This window comes from Lycium barbarum, chromosome 11 (genome assembly GCF_019175385.1).
Source record: "Lycium barbarum isolate Lr01 chromosome 11, ASM1917538v2, whole genome shotgun sequence".
In the NCBI taxonomy this organism is placed as follows: Eukaryota; Viridiplantae; Streptophyta; class Magnoliopsida; order Solanales; family Solanaceae; genus Lycium; species Lycium barbarum.
In genome coordinates this window covers 119,860,611-119,880,525 of record NC_083347.1, presented here as the reverse complement: position 1 = coordinate 119,880,525, position 19,915 = coordinate 119,860,611, and the positions used below count along the sequence as shown (strand labels likewise).

The following is a 19,915-nucleotide window of genomic DNA, read 5'->3' as shown; positions in this document are numbered from 1 at the left end:
GATATGGCATGATATATTCTACGATATATTCACCTTTAATCATCCCGAGCATCCCAAGAGACCTATGATGAGGTGTTACCTAAACTTTTCTAAGTCAAATTCATTTTTCCTGAGGCAATTATAATCTAAGTGAATGATTTATTAAATTCTCAGGTTACAAGCAGTATAGGAAATGTGCTACCTTATATCCCTTCTATAATGCCATCCATCCTTTGCTCCTAATTTTGCAGGACCAGAAGTCTCATTTAGTGCAATCATTTGGTCCTAATTTTACAGAATCTAATATCTTCTTATGATAACATTTTCTCGTCCTAACTCTGTGACACATAATAGATTCATGCAATGTCTTCCCCTAGTCCTAACTCTATGCCAATAGGGGTAAACATCTAGCAAAATGTCTATGCCAAATCCAGGAGATAACCAACCCATGTTTATACAGTTTCCAATTAGATCAAGTGTTCAAGTGATGCAAGGGAAACCTAAATTGAATTTTTTAGCTGAGAGAGTGCAAGCGCAATGTCATCTTATGACACCCGACGATGAAGTGACATCAAATTTACTATTCTTTGAAACGAATAAGTTGAATCACATGGTGCCATCAGCCAACACACTTGCTCTTTTCTTCTCATGCCCAGCATCAGCCAACACACATCCCTTGTGATGAAAGTGGAAACACAGTATCTTGCTTCTTGTAGAATGAGGGCTAAAAATCAAAGAGATGCCTACAAAGAAATAAGAATTGAAGCATCATTATTGTGATATTAAGCAAATTATATGATGAAGTATCAGACTTGGACTTACTACCTGCATCTATTTCTTAATAAAGCACAAACTCTCAATGGTTTTAGACAGAGCATGAGCTTCTTTGCTACTGCCTCAGTCCAAAATAATTGAGGTTTTAGACTTGAGCACATGAATTAAGGAATTCACTTAATCCTAAAAGTTAAGAGGTGTATTGACTAAAATACACTTAATTAAGAGGGGCTTTGACACCTATAACAAGCATTCAGTTTGTTTATTGAATTAAGAATGTGTCAAGGGTAATTTTGGAAAAAGAATAAAATAATTTCTTGATAGACTAAACCCTCAATTATTTTGGACCAACTTTTAGAGGCTAAATCCTCAATTATTTTGGACCAGAGGAAGTAATTTTTAATAATTATTTTACTTACTCTGTAACAAAGCTCTTGAATTATCGGAGACTAGACAAAAAGGTTATAATCACATTGTCCTCCACTATTTACATCAAATTCTATTTTTATGAGTGTATCACCAAATATGCTATTTTGTTAACCACTCATCTAGATATAAGCATACTACATATTTCCCCCTTTGTGGGTTAACAAAACTTGTGCTAATCTATCTTTCTATTCAGGTTGAGTATATGCTGAAGGATCTTGATTCAAAGCACTGTACAGATTGCTTGCACTAATTAGATATCATGTTCTTGAGACAAGTATCTTGCAATTTTTTTACAGACTCATCTATTGTAGCTTTTTGCAAGTCAGCATCTTTCTCAATCTACAACTCAGAAATGTTTTAAGAATACGTTGCAGCACTATATAGCTGATCCATACTCATTTCTCAAAGTGATTATACATGTGATAGAAAAAAGACTAAACTAAGAACATGATGGTCTAATTCGAAAAGAGATTTTTTTATCATAAGGAATGATCAGTAGATATAGGAAAACCAATAGTATCAACAATGTCCCAATCCCAAACTAGCTCGGGTTGATTATAAGAGCCATCTAGATCCATTTCCCTCTATTCATCCCAATTCATTTCAATATTAAATGATTCGTCTTTTAAGGAATTAACTTCCAATCCATGTTTGGAAAGTCATGAAACAATTGCAATATTCTTTTATTGGAAACTAGACGCAAATACTAATTCATGAACTTGCATTATAAGAATCGAAAAAAGTTCCCAAGCATAGGAGAAATGTTTTTCATTAAAAAGAAAAGGAGATTGTGAGATGTGAATGAAAATCCCAATCAGATTTGTACCTTAAAGCGGAAATCTTTATTTTCTCTTTCAGTCTGCCAATCACTTGGGGTGCTTAGAGTAGTTTATGCTGAAATCATATGTAAGTCTTTACACCTAATTTCCTACTTAAATAACGATAATCCACACAAAAAGTGGCAGAAAGATCTCAAAGACCCGAAATTTATGAAAATGAATTCATGCTCAATATAAGAACCAAAGTAAGTGCTTTTTTACTATGATCACTAAGAAGAAATTGATTACTTACGGGTATTCAAGTTACTACTGCATTGTTTCCACTTAAGTCGGAACGAGTAAGCATATCACTGTTAAAATCACCAAAATTGGAGGGACAGAAAACCTAGATTATTTGTTACCTATTCTATTTTTAACAGTTGTTCTTTTGATTTGGTACTAATAAACTAGGGGTAGACAATTAACAGTCAACAGCAGCATAAACAGAGCTAATTTCCTGAGAAGGAAAAAAAATGAACTACAAAGGATTGAACTTAAATATGCAAATATTTCAGGACTACTTGATTTTGAAGCTTTCTGTTGATACGGAAAATTCAGGGAACTTACAACTGACAGCCATAATTGATTGATTAGATACTTGTTCGACACAACTATATTTCCCTTGGAGGCTAAATGGAAATAAAAATCAATATGTATTAAAACAAGAAATAAATAAGAATCAGTAAAGAACAAATAAATGCCTCCACAACGAGAAAGTTATGGCGATCTTCTAGACATACATATTGACTTAAACAAGGTGAAAGCAGCTATCAGCTCCAGCAATACATAACACCAGTGGATCATTCTTACCTGATCGCAAAGGTAACCAATCGAGCTCCAACACAAGAGTTCCAGGAAACAGAAGTTGTAAAAGTGAATTGGCTAATGGATCGGGTGAGCCCTGCAAATGAGGAACGCATATAGTTTAGAAGTAATTAGAACTGTGTGCCAGACTTTTCGATAACTTTTGAACAGCCAATTGTTGAGACTTTTGGCATGCAAAGAACTTGAAGGAAGGGTAATGGGAAAGTTCTACAACTACAGACAAGGAATGGAGCAGCAATGGGATGTATAATAATACTGGAAATATATACTCTTAATCAGCAAAGCAAAACCAAAGAGATTTGTATTTCGAAGACAGAGAAAACTATACAAATTCAAGTGTCTCGACTTCCATAGAATAGTAGGACACAAGAGCACTCAGAATATTGAGACAGATGCAAAGAAATAAACAAGGGGAAGTTCTCACTTACCAGATCAAACACCGAGAATGTGTTATCATAAAACAAAATGGCAATTCGCCAACATCTACAATCTCCAGTACAACTGATGAGAACTTGATTCTACAGATCCCTTCCCTATGGGTATTAAATGGGACGACTGTCCAGTAGTAACATCCCACCAACGTATGTTTCCTGATCTGTCCCCATAACCTGCAGAACAGATGCATTACTGCCAGCCTTGTTATAAGCAGCCAGACAGCAAATGATACTTTAATGTAAAAAGAACAATCGACATACCACATGAGGCAGCCGCCATCACCAATCCCTAAGATGAAACTCTTTGCAAATATTTACTTGATGAGTCTTAACCTTTTCCAGCATAAAACTCTTAGATATTAGATTAAAGTATTAATCTTAGTTTCTTACTTAAATAACGATAATCCACACAAGGAGTTGCACAAAGATTTCAAATTTTCTGAAAATGAATTCATGCTCAATATGAAAACCAAAATAAGTGCTTTGTTGCGATCATCAAGAAAAAATGATTACTTATGAGTATTCCAGTTACTTCTGCATTATTTCCACTTAAGTCGGAAAGAATAAGCATATATATCATTGTTAAAATCACCAAACTTGGAGGGGCAGAAACTATCAGCTTATCAAGTAAAGCCCAGATAATGTGATAACGATTCAGCTTATGACAGTTGTTCTTTTGATTTGGTACTAGTAAACAATTACTAGTGAATGGCAGCATAAACAGAGGTAACTTCCTGAGAAGAAAAAAATAACAGAATGAACTACAAAGAAATGAACCTAAATATGCATAAATTTTAGTCATAGCTGAATCTTTCTATTGATGTGAAAAATGCAGGGAACTTACAGCTAACAACCATAATTGATTGATTAGATACTTTTTGGACAACTTTATTTCCCCTGGAGATACAATATAAAGAAAAATCAAGGAATTAAAACAAGAAATAAAGAAGAAACCGCTTAAAGAACATATAAATGCCACCAGGTATGGGTCAGATCCTCCAAAAGTAGTGCATTTTGTTGGGCTAAAACGGTCCAAAGATACTCATAACATGATGTGATATTGTCCGCTTTGGGCCAAGTCCGTACGGTTTTTCCCAAAAGGCCTCACATCATTTAGAGTATCCAACTCCTTATAAGTAGCTATTTTTTCTTTCCAGCTACCAATGTGGTACTTTGTTCGCACACCCAACAATCTCCCCCTCGAACTAAGTTCCACATGGCTCATTATCATACCACGGATCAGAGATTCAACATGTCTGTGTGCCACCCACATTGTAACATGATGTGATATTGTCCGCTTTGGGCCAAGCCCGCACGGTTTTTCCAAAAGGCCTCATATCATTTAGAGTATCCAACTCCTTATAAGTAGCTGTTTTTTCTTTCCAGCTACCAATGTGGTACTTTGTTCACATACCCAATAATCTCCCCCTCGAACTAAGTTCCACATGGCTCATTATCATACCACGGATCAGAGATTCAACATGTCTTTGTGCCACTCACACTGTCAGAGTATTTACGGTCACCGAAGCCCAAAGGTTGTGTATGCGTCTTCAAAGATACTGGTAAAGGTTGTAAATCGGCCCATAAACAGGCAAAGGCACTAAGCCGGGTCCCACGCCACACTTTGCCATCTTCATACTCGTCTCGCTAAACCATTGGCTCTGATACCAGTTGTTGGGCTAAAACGGTCCAAAGATACTCTTAACATGATGTGATATTATCCGCTTTGGGCCAAGCCAGCACGGTTTTTCCCAAAAGGCCTCACATCATTTAGAGTATCCAACTCCTTATAAGTAGCTCTTTTTTTCTAGCTACCAATGTGGTACTTTGTTCGCACACCCAACACATTTTTGGAGAGTCCAAGCCACATAGCAAAAAAGAGCATATTTTTAGTTACCATGTTTAGAATCAAAGGATAATGAGATGCCAAAGGGACAGAGGAGGATGATCAATTTTAAGCTCTTAATAACCACATTTATTCACTCGTGGGAGAATAAATTACTCAAAGTTGAAGCATTTGCCAATTTCAAATTACCTAGCTCTCTCTTTGTTTCTTCTTGTGTTACAAAGGAATCACCTGACTGTGGTATATATTATGTGGATATCTAGGATGACATCCACATTGAATTGTTATTTTTCCAGAAGATGGAAGCACTTGTAAAATGATTTGACAGATAATCCGCTGAACTATCACAATTAGGAAAATTACAAATTGATTATTGGACAAGGTCATGGCTCTCACTCTAGAAAGGGAGGACTATTAGTGACATAAAGAGTGTGGACTTAAAAAGTCAGAACAAGTGGTCTCAAACTTCAAAGAAAATAGGAAATGCAGGGTACAACACCAAAGGTATGGGGTCATCAAATTCTTATTCTTATGGACTCCACACCAAGTATAAGAAACTAGAATTGGATGTACTTCAATTGATATATCTTGTTATAATTACATAGCGGATATGACATTTAGCTATTTCATTTATATGAAGTCAGTTTCCAAGAAACTGATGTTGCCGGATTTTAAATTACAATTGTGGAACATATTGTGCTAGCAACTACTCTTCACTGAGTTGGCGCAGAAGTGGGAAAAGAAACTTATTTGAAATTGTGTTTTAGCTTCTGCATTTCTAATGGAGATTAAATATGGATTGTCCTTTCTGGTACTAATTGTTTCCTGTTGTAAAAGTGGGTATGTTGCAAGTTATTCAAGTGGAGTGACAAGCTCTTGGCAGCAGAGGAAAAGGAAGCCACAAAATTTGCTAGACCAAATGATGACACGGACCACACAATTCAAGGTAATTAGTTTTGAGGCACTCTTTGAATTGCTCGATCAGCTAACAACTTTGATGGAGATAATGTAAAGCTACTAATCAGGAAATATGCTCTTCTTACAGGCCCAGAGAAAGAAACGACTTAACTGATGATAAGGGGCCTCCTAGCTGTGATTTGCATCCTCTGCCTGAAACTGATCAAGGCCCCAACTCGTTCACAATTGCTTGATCAGATTTGGAGCTTTGACAAAGCGGTTACATACTCTTTGTCCCAGCATGACCAGGGAACTATTGTTCCCTCTCAACATGTTGAGAGAAGTACAATTACTGATGGACAGAAAGCAACAAACAATGTAGTTGGAAATAAGAGCAAGCATGATTCACATTCACTGCTTGCATCTGATCAAGACTTTATGATGTCGAACGCAAAATCTCATCCTACTAGGCTTCCTTCTCCTCTACCCGAAAATACTTGTACAGGGACACATAAGCACTAACATCACATGTTTGCATTATGTGACACGCTGTTTTAGTATCTCTACAATAATGAACATGAGTGTTACATTGAAGGTGCAATTTTGTGACTGTAACCAACACATACATCAAGTTTATATGACGACTAGCGTAGGTTGTGGTTGGATGATGGTGGCAAAGTGGATCAATTCCCCCTTTTTAGTTTCCCTTAATCCAATTTCATGAAAGTCATCGGTTACAAATACAAAATATTACGGAGAATATTTTGGTTATTGTTTTTGTTTTCGATTTGGGAGGTTCTTCCTTTTGTCTTATTTTACATGAAATATTTGAGAAGGTGAGGAGTGGGGAAAAAGGGAACGATGTCTGTGTTTTTCTATCAAGTCCAGTTAAGACTGTTACTTGCAGTAACAACACCATTGTTAGGTTTATGTGTCCCTGAACAAGTATTTTCGGGCAGAGGAGAAGGAAGCCTAGTAGGTTGAGATTTTGCATTCGGCATCATAAAGTTTTGATCAGATGCAAGCAGTGAATGTGAATCACGCTTGCGCTTATTTCTAACCACATCGTTTCTCTCTTTCTGTCGACTAGAAACTGTATTTCTGTCAACATGTTGAGCGGGAACAATAGTTCCCTGGTCATGCTGAGGCAAAAAGTATGTAAGCGCTCTGTCAAAGCTCCAAATCTAATTAAGCAATTGTGAACAAGAGTTGGTGCCTTGATCAGTTTCAAGCAGAGGATGCAAATCACAGCTACAAGGCCCCTTATCATCAGTTAAGTCGTTTGTTTTCTCTGAGCCTGCAAGAAGAGCCTTATTTCTTGATCAACAGCTTTTCATTATCTCCATCAAAGTTGCTAGCTGATCAAGCAATTCAAAGAGTGCCTCAAAACTAATTACCTTGAATTGTGTGGTTTGTGTCATCATTTGGCCTAGCAATTTTGGTGGCTTCCTTCTCCTCTACTGCTAGAAGCTTGTCACTCCACTTGAATAATTTGCAAAATACCCACTTTTACAATGGAAAACAATTAGTAGCAGAAATGACAATCCACATTCAATCTTCATCAGAAATGCAGAAGCTAAAACACAATTTCGAATTAGTTTCGTTTCCCGCTTCTACGCCAACTCTATGAAGAGTAGTTGCGAGCACAATATGTTCCACAATTGTAATTTAAACTCTAGGCATATCAGCTTCTTTGAAACCGACTTCATATAAATGAAATCGGTAAATGTCATATCCTCTATGTAATTATAACATGCTATATCAATTGAAGTACATCCAATTCTAGTTTCTTATACTTGGTGTGGAGTCCATGAGAATAAGGATTTGATGACCCCATACGTTTGGTGTTCTACCCTGCGTTTCCTATTTTGTTTGAAGTTTGAGACCACTCGTTCCGACCTTTTAAATCCACACTCTTTATGTCATTGATAGTCCTCCCTTTCTAAAGTGAGTCAGGACCTTGTCCAAGAATCAATTTGTGATTTTTCTAATTGTGATCGTTCAATGAATTATCAGTCAAATCATTATACTGGTGCTTCCATCCTACGGATAAATAACTATACAATGTGGATTTCTTCCTAGAAATCCGTAGAACCTACACCGCCGGTCAGGTAATATCCTTTGCAAAACAAGAAGTAAAAAGAGATAGCGTGCAATTTTAAAAGAACTGATTTATATAATGTCTGCAACAACCTGTAAAAAATGAAAAAAATCACATTAAAATTCTCAATATAAAGGATTTTGTTTTGAAGAAATACATATCTAGCATGGAAACAGTTCATTTCCAGTTCATTCAAGATGTTGTACGCAATATAAATTTAACTGACAAATATGGAAGAATTTGATATTTCCATAGTAGGATGCAATAGTATATTTTACTCAATCCACCTTGTGTTGATACGGCGGAAGGTAGACCACGAGATACGCATGAAAACAGTATAAACACAAATCCAAGAAGTTTGATTAAATCATGTCAACTTACAGAGTAAACTCTTATCCATGCTAACTCATTCCATAAATCTACAACAAACTCTTGTCCCTTAATCTATATGAAGAAAATATTTGTTTCTACTTTTGTTTCTTAATTTAAATAGGAATTTGTGCCCGCCGAATCCTGGTTGTCGTCGACCCATTTCAGGTCACACAAGTGATATACAAGCACTTTCTTAGAGAACCAAAGGGAACATCATGCTAGTCATTTAAGGCCTACAGTCAATAGCAGAGCTAGGAATTCAAGTAAGAACATCATGCTAGTCATTTAAGGCCTACAGTCAATGGCAGAGCTAGGAATTCAAGTAAGGGAATTCAAAAAATATATTCGTATGTCAAGGGGATTCAATATGTTATATATATGCAAAAAACAAGAAAAACCATTTTTTTTCCTAACTACATAATATAATTTTTCAACCAAAGTGGTTCAATTGGACCTCCTTGCGCCCCTGTGGCTCCTCCTATGCCTACAATCTCTACCAACATAGCTACTATATAAATCCCTTCACCAAGACTCAATCAAATGGTAAGAATTACCTAGCATTTTTTTGTCTCTGCGTGAACTCGAATCCTAATCTTCCCATGTTTTTAACTCACTCTATTGACCGCTAGGTTACACCCTTAGGTGTAGTAATTATGAAAGCGTAACACTGCTCGATTTTCATATTATAGATCTAAACTCGATTATTTAATATCATTTCATCTTACAAATATTATAATGTAGTAACTCAGAAACTCATGCTACACGCTTAGTAAGAGCACTTGACTAAAAAAACAATCTTTTAGTCCCAAATTTCTACCATTGTAGACTCAATCGCACTAATCACAACTACCGTCCTTATAAAAAACTAATCACAATTAATGTCATCTGAATACCATTCTTTTCTTTTAATCCAAACTAATACTAGTGTTAGTGTTTGAATGTATATTATTTCCAATAGGATTTTGTGAAAAATAATCAAGAAAGCATGATTAGGAAACTATGAGATGTTAATGAAGCGAATGCAGATATTAAACTTCATAGGCTCAATCTTTAAGGTCTGTAGCATTGCACCATTGTCTTTTTGAAATTATGGATTCAGACATACTATTCATCGCAATTTTAGTAGATTGTACACCAAGGTGCCAATGAACGTCTCTTATGGAAAGTCACACTTTCTATTAAAACAAAGTCTTCAAACAACCTTGTGCAACAACCACCCATCCATTAGAAAAATAGAATGAGATTTGAGCCTTTATTGGTTAAGCATTTATGATAACTTGTGGAATTGAGTAAAGGTTTCTACTTAATTATATAGCTCTTTACTTGTGTGCTCTATCTTATGACGATTATTAGGGAAAGAAAAAGGTAGTAACATATGGGATATTTCTATTTAGTTTATACATGCTCTAACACTACTTGTACCAAGTCAGACCCCTCTAGTAATAAATTGGTGAAATTGGAATGGACTAGGTAGAAGGGGTTTAGACTACTTGCAAAGACAGATTAAAGTATGTTCGCTTTATAGGAATATACTTGAAGAATATAGAAGTCAATTTCGGACATGTTATGATGGCAAGATCAACTGAGTCTCATAGTGTTATTAAGGGTTATTGCTTCGCCGCTTAAAGCAATAAACCAGCCCAAGAAAGGAGTTATTGCTTCATAAGCGAAACCATGCGCTACAAATGATGACGCGCAAAATAATCCTAACATTAAGTGGACAATTTCGGGCTCAACGATGAGGTGTTGTACTGATACCAACTTTATTACAATATTAAATTCATACATGTTTGGTACTTTTTAATTTTCCATAACTTGTGCGCTTTACTTCATTATGTATCTCTTTACTTTTATGCTCTATCTTATGACGATTATTAGGAAAGAGAAAGGAAGTCATAAATGGAATATTTCTATTTAGTTTATAACATCCTCTAATACTAGTTGCACCAAATCGGACCCCTCTAGTAATAACATGTTGAAATTGGAATGACCCAGGTAGAAGGGTTTTAGACTACTTGCAAAGACAGAGAGTAGTTAAAATATGTTCGCTTTATAGGAAGCTACTTGAGGAATATAGAACATGTTATGATGGCAAGATCAGCTGAGTCTCATAGTGTTATTAAGGGTTATTGCTTTGCCGTTTAAAGCCATAAAGCAAGCCCATGAGGTTTTATCGCTTTACTTCATTAGTGTGTGCTTCAACTAATGACGCGCAAAATAATCCCAACAATAAGCGGTCAATTTTTGGCTTAACTATTAGGAGTTGGATCAACAGTAGCTTTAATATAGCATTAAATTTACACACGTTTGGTATTTTTTTTCCAAAACTTGAACGATTTACTTCAATGAAGTGTGCGCTTCAGTTCTCGCTTTTTGCTTCAAGCCCATAAATCTTTTGCTTTTTTGTGCTTTTCGCTTTTGAAAACATTGGAGCCTCATGGTCTAAGCTTGCTTGACAGTGTGATCACCACATCAACAGTGATGAAAGTGGGCCAATCAGACTGGTGTTTCATATGGAAGGCTTCATGCTCAAAGCACATGGAGCTAGGTAACAATCATTATCTTTCTCTCTAAGAGTAGTTCATCCTTTTCTCTTTGCGAGAAATAATTTATGATCTTAAATCTTTGTTTTCCGAGCTTAAATAGGATGGACTAGTAGGTGTTAAGGAATTCAAAAGTAATTAAACAAAGAATCTTTTCCCCTTTACCAACTTAGAAATTCCCTTCCTCTTTAACTCTCCCTCCTATCCACCAGATGATGTACAGTGAGGATGTAGTCTCCCCTAATTGGAGAAACAATAAAGTGGTCTCTGTATGACCAGCAGATCACGGATTCGAGCTGAGGAATCAGCCACTGATGCTTTTACCAAGGTAGGCTGCCTACATTACATCCCCTGTGCGGCCCTTCCCCGGACGTGGGATGCTTCATGCACCCGGCTACCCTTCTCTTTTGATACTAAATTTGTAGATCTAATTGACTAGATTTCTCGCTAATTTGAGAAATGCTTATTCACGACCAAGGCAAGGAGGAATGTTTTAGTTTATATAAGCCTAATAGTAGTCTTCAAATATCGATGATCAACTTCGCTAATTCTATTTGGAGTCTCTCTCTCAAAAGCTTAAGTACCATCGATATAATGTTACTTTAAGCATTGACGATCAAGGCCGCTGATATGAATTACCAAATGTTGTCTGTTACCTTAACCTGAATCACTCATCCTTGAAGCCGTTGACATTATGGTTTCTTCATTGTTGAAACTTGAATCCTAAACCCTTTATGCCACATCTAAATGTAGTAGCAGCAAAACTTTCACCATCAAGACATTGCACTTTTAACTTGTGCACTATAAAAATAGTGCCATGTTCCCCACTTGTAGGAAAATTAACAAGATGGTTCTTGAAGAATTATTTCTCCTGAATCTCCATACTGATTAACAAATATGCAACAGCCATTTAATAATTGGGAGAAAGCAACGACATCTAATAATTCTTCCGGTCGTGATCGAATATTGATGTGCCGTGAATTTCGACACATTTTATGCCTTTGTAACTAGAAGTGTTGCTTGTTATTAAGTGTTTTTACATTGTTTCTTATGTTATTTTTGTGTTTTATAGGGTTGGTTGACTAAGGATCGGAAATTATAAGAAATGCTGAAAAACGGACAACTTGGAGCTAAAAGAAGGTCCGTAACTCATGTTACGGGCCGTAACGTGATCCGTACCACAGAGGACACGTGCCGCTATAAAGGACGGTCCTTAACTCATGTTACGAGCTATAACGTATACCGTAAGCTGAGAAAAATTTCCAGAATGTTGCCCAAGTAGTGTCACAGGTTACGCCCCCGAAGGACGGTCCGTAACTTAGGTTACGGGGTGTAACGACATGGCGTAACGCATTGGCCACTGAAGACTGGGGCCATGATCCACTGGGAGATACGGACCGTAACCTGTGTTACGATCCGTCGCATAGTGGCCGTGACATCACGCTGACAAAGGACGAACTGAAGGACGGACCGTAACCTGTGTTACGGTCCATAATGATGCCGCGTAAGGGTGTTTTTGTCCAGAAACTTGGCGCGATTTTTGGCCCTATAAATACTTAAAGTAGGGTTTTAATTCATAATTCTAATTTTTCTTTGAGAGCTTTAACTTTAAGTCTTGAATATTTGAGGTGGTTGGAGCATTTAAAGCAACAACTTCACTTCCATTCCGTATTGTATTAGCATCGTAAGTATATTATGTTAACTCTTAAGATTTCTTTGTTAACCAAAATGATGAGTAGCTAATTTTAATACTAAGGTTGTGGATCCCATGATGGGTATTATGTGAATGGGTTTCTACTATTGATATATGCATAATGGTTGTTAGTATTTATTCTATCTTTGTGCGTTAGCGATGGGTAATGATTGCAAGCATTAGCCTAAGCCATTATACTAACTTTTCTTGGAAAAGAGAGTTAGTATTGGTAAGATTGAATAACAATGACTCGAGGCGTTAACCCTCGTTTAATAGACTAACTTAGGGATAAAAACAAGTCTAAATTGGCATTATTGATCGCTCTTCGAATTCAACTCTTTTATAGTTGGAAAAATCATAAAGAGGAAATACGGCCTAACTGTTGGGAAACATTAGGAAGTCCTTAAGAGATCAAGTGTATACTCTTAGAACAACCATTAGAAATATATCACATTGAAACCTGAAGCACAATATCTAATCAAAATGGGGATATGTGGAATTTTCTCCAACAGGCGGCTGTATGACACATGAACATCAAAAAGAGTTAGAAATATTTTGATTCGCAAACTTCAACAACCAAATTGATGCTTTCACTGTGCAATATCTTAGCAATAACTAGTTATCCAGAAAGATTAATGCAGAGAATTGGATAAATTCAATTTTACGGTCTTAATTACGTTGCACAAAACCCAACAAAAAAGTGATTTTGCTGAAGAACAAAGCAGAACAGATATAACATGAAATTAAGTGAACATGGCAAACACTATAAAACACATCAAGTGCAAAAAAGTTGGTCCATATTAGCAATAAGCATAAAATGTTGTTACCTAGAATCGGTTAAAAATGTCACCCTCTGACTCGGAAGATCCGTCTCAAAAGACTTAGATGTCACTTCATCGTCAGGTGTTAAAAGATGGCATTTCTCTTGCAATCTCTCGGGACTAAAGGTCGGTGCCACAGGAGATATATTATGTGCCTATAGTTGGAACAAAAGAGTGGCATCAATAGGGGTGACAAAATTAACCCATGAAAACATGACCCCTCCAGGCCGTTCAATTTTAGGCAGGTCTTAGCTTAGCCTATTTTAGCCCAATCCATTTCATCCCAATCCATTTCAGCCCAACTAAAACCAAATTGACCCGTGAAACCTCATCAAAGATATTTTCAAAAAGACATTTCTTTATTTGATATGTTATCTATAGCCATAATAAAGAAAAATAATAATTTTATTAGGTACTTAAAAAACTAAAAAAGAACAATCAAAGAAATTAAAACTTAGTAAGAATTGGACGGGTTGGGTTATAACCCACATTTTAGCCCTACCCGTTTTAGCCAAAGGAACTTTATATTAACTCGGCCCAAATCTAGTCCAACCCGCCCAATTAACACCCCTGACTATAATTTATTTTTTAAAAAAAGGACCAAAAGACTGCATGGTAGGAGAGCTAACTGGTCTAGCAGAATGAGGAAAAGATGTTGCCACAGCAGAAGGGATGTAAGGTAGCACATTGTCCATTGTCAGTGCAGCCTGAGAATTTAAAAAATCATGCGGTTAGGTTATAGTAGTCTCAAAAAATGATGAACTTAACTGAAGAAATTTTAGGTAACACCTCAACATAGGATTCTTGAGCATTCTCGAGATGTATATCAAAAAATACATTCCACTATTCCGCAAGAAATCCCTCCGGAGATTTGATAACTGAAACAAATCACATAATTAATGTAACACCCCGTACCTTTAACCTAAGCTTTGACCATGATCCAAGACTTAGAAAATCAGATAAAGAATGTGGGAATTGGAAATTTCCTCTTCAGTTGTAAGATGGTGGTTTACGCCCATGAACAATGACCATATTCCAGTTTACGGATCGTAAATCAAATCGTAAACTGGTAGTTGAATGTCATATGGTTAAATACAGACCGTATTTCACAATAAGGCCCGTATTTCAAATCGTAAACTGAAACCAAGGATTTCTGAGCATTCTGGAATTTGGCAATTTGATGTCAAATGGTTAAATACGGACCGTATTTCAAAATACGGCCCTTATTCAAAACTAATTTGTAATTTGGGAAAACTTCCTTCATGAAAGTTGTAGAGCTTTGAAATATCTTTCCAACGGTATATTATGGGGGTCAAACAGACATCTGTGAAAAGAGTTATGACCATTTTACTAAAGAGACGCAGTGCAGTCCATATGTCAAAATACGGACCGTATTTCAAAATACGGCCAGTATTTAACTGGGCCGAAAATCTAATTTTTCCAGAACAGTATATATTCATCCATATCAGTTCAAATCATTATTTTTCATTCCTTCAAGCCCTAGAACGACTTCCTACCCTCTTCCATCATCAAGAACACCAAGGTAAGCCTACTCTAATTATTCCAAATCAATTCTAATACCTATCCTTGTAATCTAAACAAGAAATCATCATTCCAAGACTAGGGTTTTCAAGAAAACCCATCTCAAGGTTCAAGAATTCAAGATTTTGGAAACCTTCTTCAAAGCTCAAGTCTTTAATTCAAGTTTTGGAGCAATTAAGGTATGTAGAACTTCCATCCACATGTGGGAATCTCTACGTTCTTCCCCATGCTCCGTTTCTTGATATCCATGAAGTTCAAACCCTAGGGCATTAAACCCAACATATTGGTAGCCCGTATTTATGTATTTATGTACATGAATTTTGTATCTATATTCGTTATTGTATTCCTAATTTTCCATTACGGTTATTAAGAACCCTAGCTTAATCCATGAATCATGAATTCTTCCTCATGTGTTCTCATTATGTTTATATGAAACTTATGATTTTATGTAACAAGTTACAAGCATGTTTTCAAATCAATTATATATATAATTATTAACTATTGTTATTACCCATGAATCAAGAACATGTTTGCAAAACTTCGACAACTTATCTCAAGAAACCATATTACAAGATATTCATGAAACTATGTTACAAGTTATTTCGTGAAATCATGATTACAAGTTATTTACAAGTTATTTCACGAAAATCATGAGTTTCTTAGCCAACTGTATTATGTTCATGTTTTTGGGAATTGCTTAGTTAACCGAGAAGGCTCAGATAGCCTGAAACTACGTTGCCACCGTAGGATAAGGGTTGTCAGCAAGGAGGCAACACCTTCATTATGCAGTTTGGATCCTTACATGCTTATTATTACTTAAATCTCATATCCATGGCAAGGTTGTGAGTGTTCTGCTGGTAGGACGCAAGTACCAGACCATGTTGTCGGTTATACTATAGCATTCCCCACGTTACAAGTAGTTTTACATACAAGTATTTCTATTGATTTACTATTTTAAGATTTTACTCACGTTTCATGCTCATGTCCAAGTTACATTCAGTTTCAGTTCATGTCTTATACCTATACTGTGCCATGTTCTTCATTTCAGCAGGTTTTACATACTAGTACTATTCACCATGTACTAACGTCCCTTTTGCCCGGGGCCTGCACTTCACGGTGCAGATACCGATTTTCAGGAGCATACATCTGCACAGTAGGATCACTTCAGTTATCAGCTTATTGGTGAGCCCCACTCCTCTCGGGGTTCAACATAGAGTCTGCATTAGTATTCAGTTTATGGTAGTCCAGGGCCATGTCCTGATAGTTAGTATTCAGACATGTTTTAGAGGTTTCATAGACAGATGTTAGTTCACAGAGTCAGTTGTGCTTTCATGTTTGCAGACTATTATGTTTTCATGATATTTCATGCTATGAGAAAATTTCAAGACTTTATTCCGCAAATTACATTTTCTTGATTCATTTAAATTGCATCATATAGATTATGTTGTTTTGATGCCCATGTTGACAAGCAAGCCATGAGGTTCACTCGGACACATGCAAGCAAGGCCCGAGTGTCGTGTTACTCCCAGGTCATGGTTCGGGGCGTGACAATTAAATAATGGTACACTAACGCTGTAACACATCGCTTCACAAATAAAATGATCAGTCACTTCGACGTGCATATCCCTCCAAAATAAAGAAGAGCAATTAATACAATTTTAGAAACACGAAAAGCACTTTCGAGAAAAGATTGAACTTAGATAAGTGCAACACAAAATTTAAAAATGGCATTATTATCTATCACCATTCCCTCTTTTCTTTGTAAACCATTATAAGACGGAGAACTTTTGATTGAAAGATAATCACAATTAAAGAAACTGTAAATTTCGCCCCTACCCCAATGACACATAAATTCTAGCAGAGGGAGTATAAATTTATTTTTTGTTAAAAGACTTCAGTTATTCCTTAAAGTCTGTGTCAAATACCATATAAAAATTATAATTAAATCAAAGGAATAAAAAAGTTCTTAAAATTAACACGAACCATCCGGCATTCACCCACAAAAGCGAAGGTAGGGACCCACTTCAAGGGGGTGCGACATAAGAAACCTACTCATAATAGGTTACACGGAAACAACTTTTAATTGAATGAATGATAATCACTATTAAAGCAGAGTAATTAGTTCAAAGTTTAACGAAAGACTTACCAACATCCATGGGATTAATAAAATTAGCTTCGCTAGCAAATGTCTCAGCAGTCTTAATCATCCCCTTTTTAATCAAGTAATCATGGATATATTTGTCAAGCCTGAAAAATTGCCCACAAATCAAGAAAATTGGAGCAAAATAGAGTAGAATTAGTTGATTTGAACCGTTTTCCCTAATTTTTCTTGATTAAGTCGTGTGTTCCAAAATTTATTAGAAGGAAAAAGTTTAAATATGCCCCTATACTACTTAAAATTGATCAATTTGTCCTTCATTAGACTTTTAGTCTGTTTATGCCCTAACAATTAGCAAATCGTCTCGTATTTGCTCTTACTATTAATTGAGCTCCAGGGTGAATGAGTGGACTTTGCCTGTTCAAATTATGGGGGGGGGGGGGGGGGGGGGGGGATTAGGGGCAAGGACAGAAGTAGCCATCTGGTGAAAGTTTTGACAACCGGATGGCCACATAAAATCAAAAGACATATTGTAGCCAAAATGTATATTATACATTTATTATACATTTATTATACACTTCATATATACGCTCTTCATACAATACATATACACATTATATACATTAGTCTATATAATTTGTGTATAAATGATATAGGAAAAATATTTAATCAATGTATACTCAGTGTGTATGTATACACACTAATTATACATATATTATATAATTATAACACACTACTTACAAATGTATAAATGACGACAAATTTGGACGGAAAAAAATATACTCTCCGGCAATGACTTTCATATCTGGTTAATTTTTCAGTTAGATCTGAAAGTTTTAGTGTGTTCTGGTGAGATTCATGGCGGTGTAATGACGTGAGGGGCAGAGGAGATAAATAAAAGAGGATGTGAGTGGAAATTCCGATTTTTGTTTGATTGGAAAATAATGGCGTGGGAGGGGTCACCAAAGAACAATACAGCCGACAAAATTTCAACGAAAAACTCCGGCCAAAAACACGGAGCAAAGGGAAAAACAATAGTGAAACGCGGAGCAATGGTGGTGTGTGACCTGATTCTGGCGAATATCGAACAGATCTGAAATTTTCTTCGGCTATCATCGGAAATTCAAGCAAACACAGAAGAAAGAGGCATAGGAGAGGGGACACGCAATGGTTTATGCGTCTTCATTGATTACTTTAGTTCGTTGAAGCTCCGGCGTTGCTTTGCCGGAGAAAAAGGATGAATGAGCTATTCTCCAAGAAAATGAAAAAAAGAGAAAATTAGATCTGAAAGTTTTAAGTGTATATCCGGTGAGATTCACGTCAGTGTGACGATGTGAGGGACAGAGGAAATAAAGAAAAGACGGCGTGAGTAGAGATTTTGATCTGTGTTTGATTGGAAAATGATGGCGGGGGAGGGGTCGTTTCCAGATCTGGAAAACGACTATGACAAACAAACAAAGAATCATAAGCCGATGAAATTTCAGCGAAAACTCCGACCAAAAACACTGAGCAAGGGGGAAATTAGTGGTGAAACGCGGAGCAGTGGTGGTGCGTGACCGGATTCTAGTGAATACCGGCCATATCTAAAATTTTCTCCAGCTAGCATCGGAGATTCGAGCAAAAGAAAATGAAGAGGCAGAGGAGAGGGGACGAGCATTTATTTGTGCATCGTCGTTGGTTACTTTAGTTCGTCGAAGCTCCGGCGTTGTTTGGCCTGAAAAGAAGGTTGAGTCAGTTGTTCTCCAAGAAAATGAAAAGAGGGAAAGTTAGATCTGAAAGTTTTAAGTGTGTTTCCGGTGAGATTCACGAGGTGTGATGATCTAAGGGGTGGAGGAGATAAAGAAGAGGAGATGTGAGCAGAAACCGGAAAATAATGGCGGGGTAGGGGTCGTTTGCAAATCTGGAAACAACTATGACCAACAAACAATGAACTATATGGCCGATGAAATTTCAGCGAAAAACTCCGGCCAAAAACCATGGAGCAAGCGGAAAAAAGTGGTGAAACGCAGAGTAGTGGTGATGCGTGATTGGATTCTAGTGAATACCGGCCGGATATGAATTTTTCTCCAGCTATCATCAGAGATCAAACCAAAAGAAGAAGAAACAGGCGGAGGAGAGGGGACGAGCAGTGGTCTGTTCGTCCTTGTTGGTTACTTTAGTTCACCAGAGCTCTGGCGTTGCTTTGCCAGAGAAGAAGGCTGAGCGGCAATTCTCCAAGAAAATAAAAAGAGAGAAAGTGTATTTTCTAGGGATTCTAAGTTATGAAAAGTAGGAAAGGGTGTTATAAAATGTGTATTTAAATACTAGGGTTTGTTTATAACTTGTCTTTTCTTTGGGCCTTAAGTGTATTTGGGGTCATATAATCCAAAGTTGGGTCATTTAAATTGATGGCAGCCCACACCATGTCGTTTCCCCAAGAAACTAATATTCACTCCTCAATTTTGACTAAATTTTAAAATCATCCTTAGTTGTAACTCCGTTAAAGATCAAAGGTAAAAATAAGTTCTTTTTGCGCGAACTAGAATTAGATCGAAAGTTTAACAATGCAAAGTTCCTCAGTTTCGAATAGTATAAGGACAAATCAACTTTTTTCCTTTATTAAAATATAAATCTATCTAACCTGCCCAAATTTATGGGGATTGAATTCAATATATATTCGTTGATGTGTTATTTTGAGTGTGATCCAAATAACCTATCGAAGTTTGGTCCAATTTGGTCTTTATTACAAATTGACTCACAAGAT

At 36.5% G+C, this 19,915-nt stretch overlaps 1 protein-coding gene across 14 annotated transcripts; it reads right to left on the bottom strand.

Annotated features, from left to right (window-relative positions):
- Positions 1 to 412: 412 nt before the first annotated feature.
- LOC132616497 (uncharacterized) lies at positions 413 to 19,452 on the bottom strand. Of its 14 annotated transcripts, XR_009573202.1 has the most exons (10): positions 17,914 to 19,452; positions 17,221 to 17,321; positions 14,322 to 14,410; positions 14,162 to 14,239; positions 13,539 to 13,687; positions 4,104 to 8,195; positions 3,521 to 3,592; positions 3,254 to 3,433; positions 2,811 to 2,901; positions 413 to 722 (listed from the first exon to the last, which is right to left on the bottom strand). XR_009573202.1 is itself a non-coding variant. In XM_060330927.1 (7 exons), the coding sequence occupies exons 2-6, from the start codon at positions 17,224 to 17,226 to the stop codon at positions 2,883 to 2,885; spliced, it is 432 nt and encodes a 143-aa protein (XP_060186910.1). In that variant the 5' UTR covers positions 17,227 to 17,321; positions 17,914 to 19,451; the 3' UTR covers positions 413 to 722; positions 2,811 to 2,882. The 14 variants fall into 14 exon arrangements, 2 of the variants coding, with proteins under 2 accessions (XP_060186910.1, XP_060186911.1); XR_009573200.1 differs by having other exon boundaries at positions 3,521 to 8,195; XR_009573201.1 differs by having other exon boundaries at positions 3,521 to 8,195; positions 18,240 to 19,452.
- Between the last annotated feature and the right edge of the window lie 463 nt (positions 19,453 to 19,915).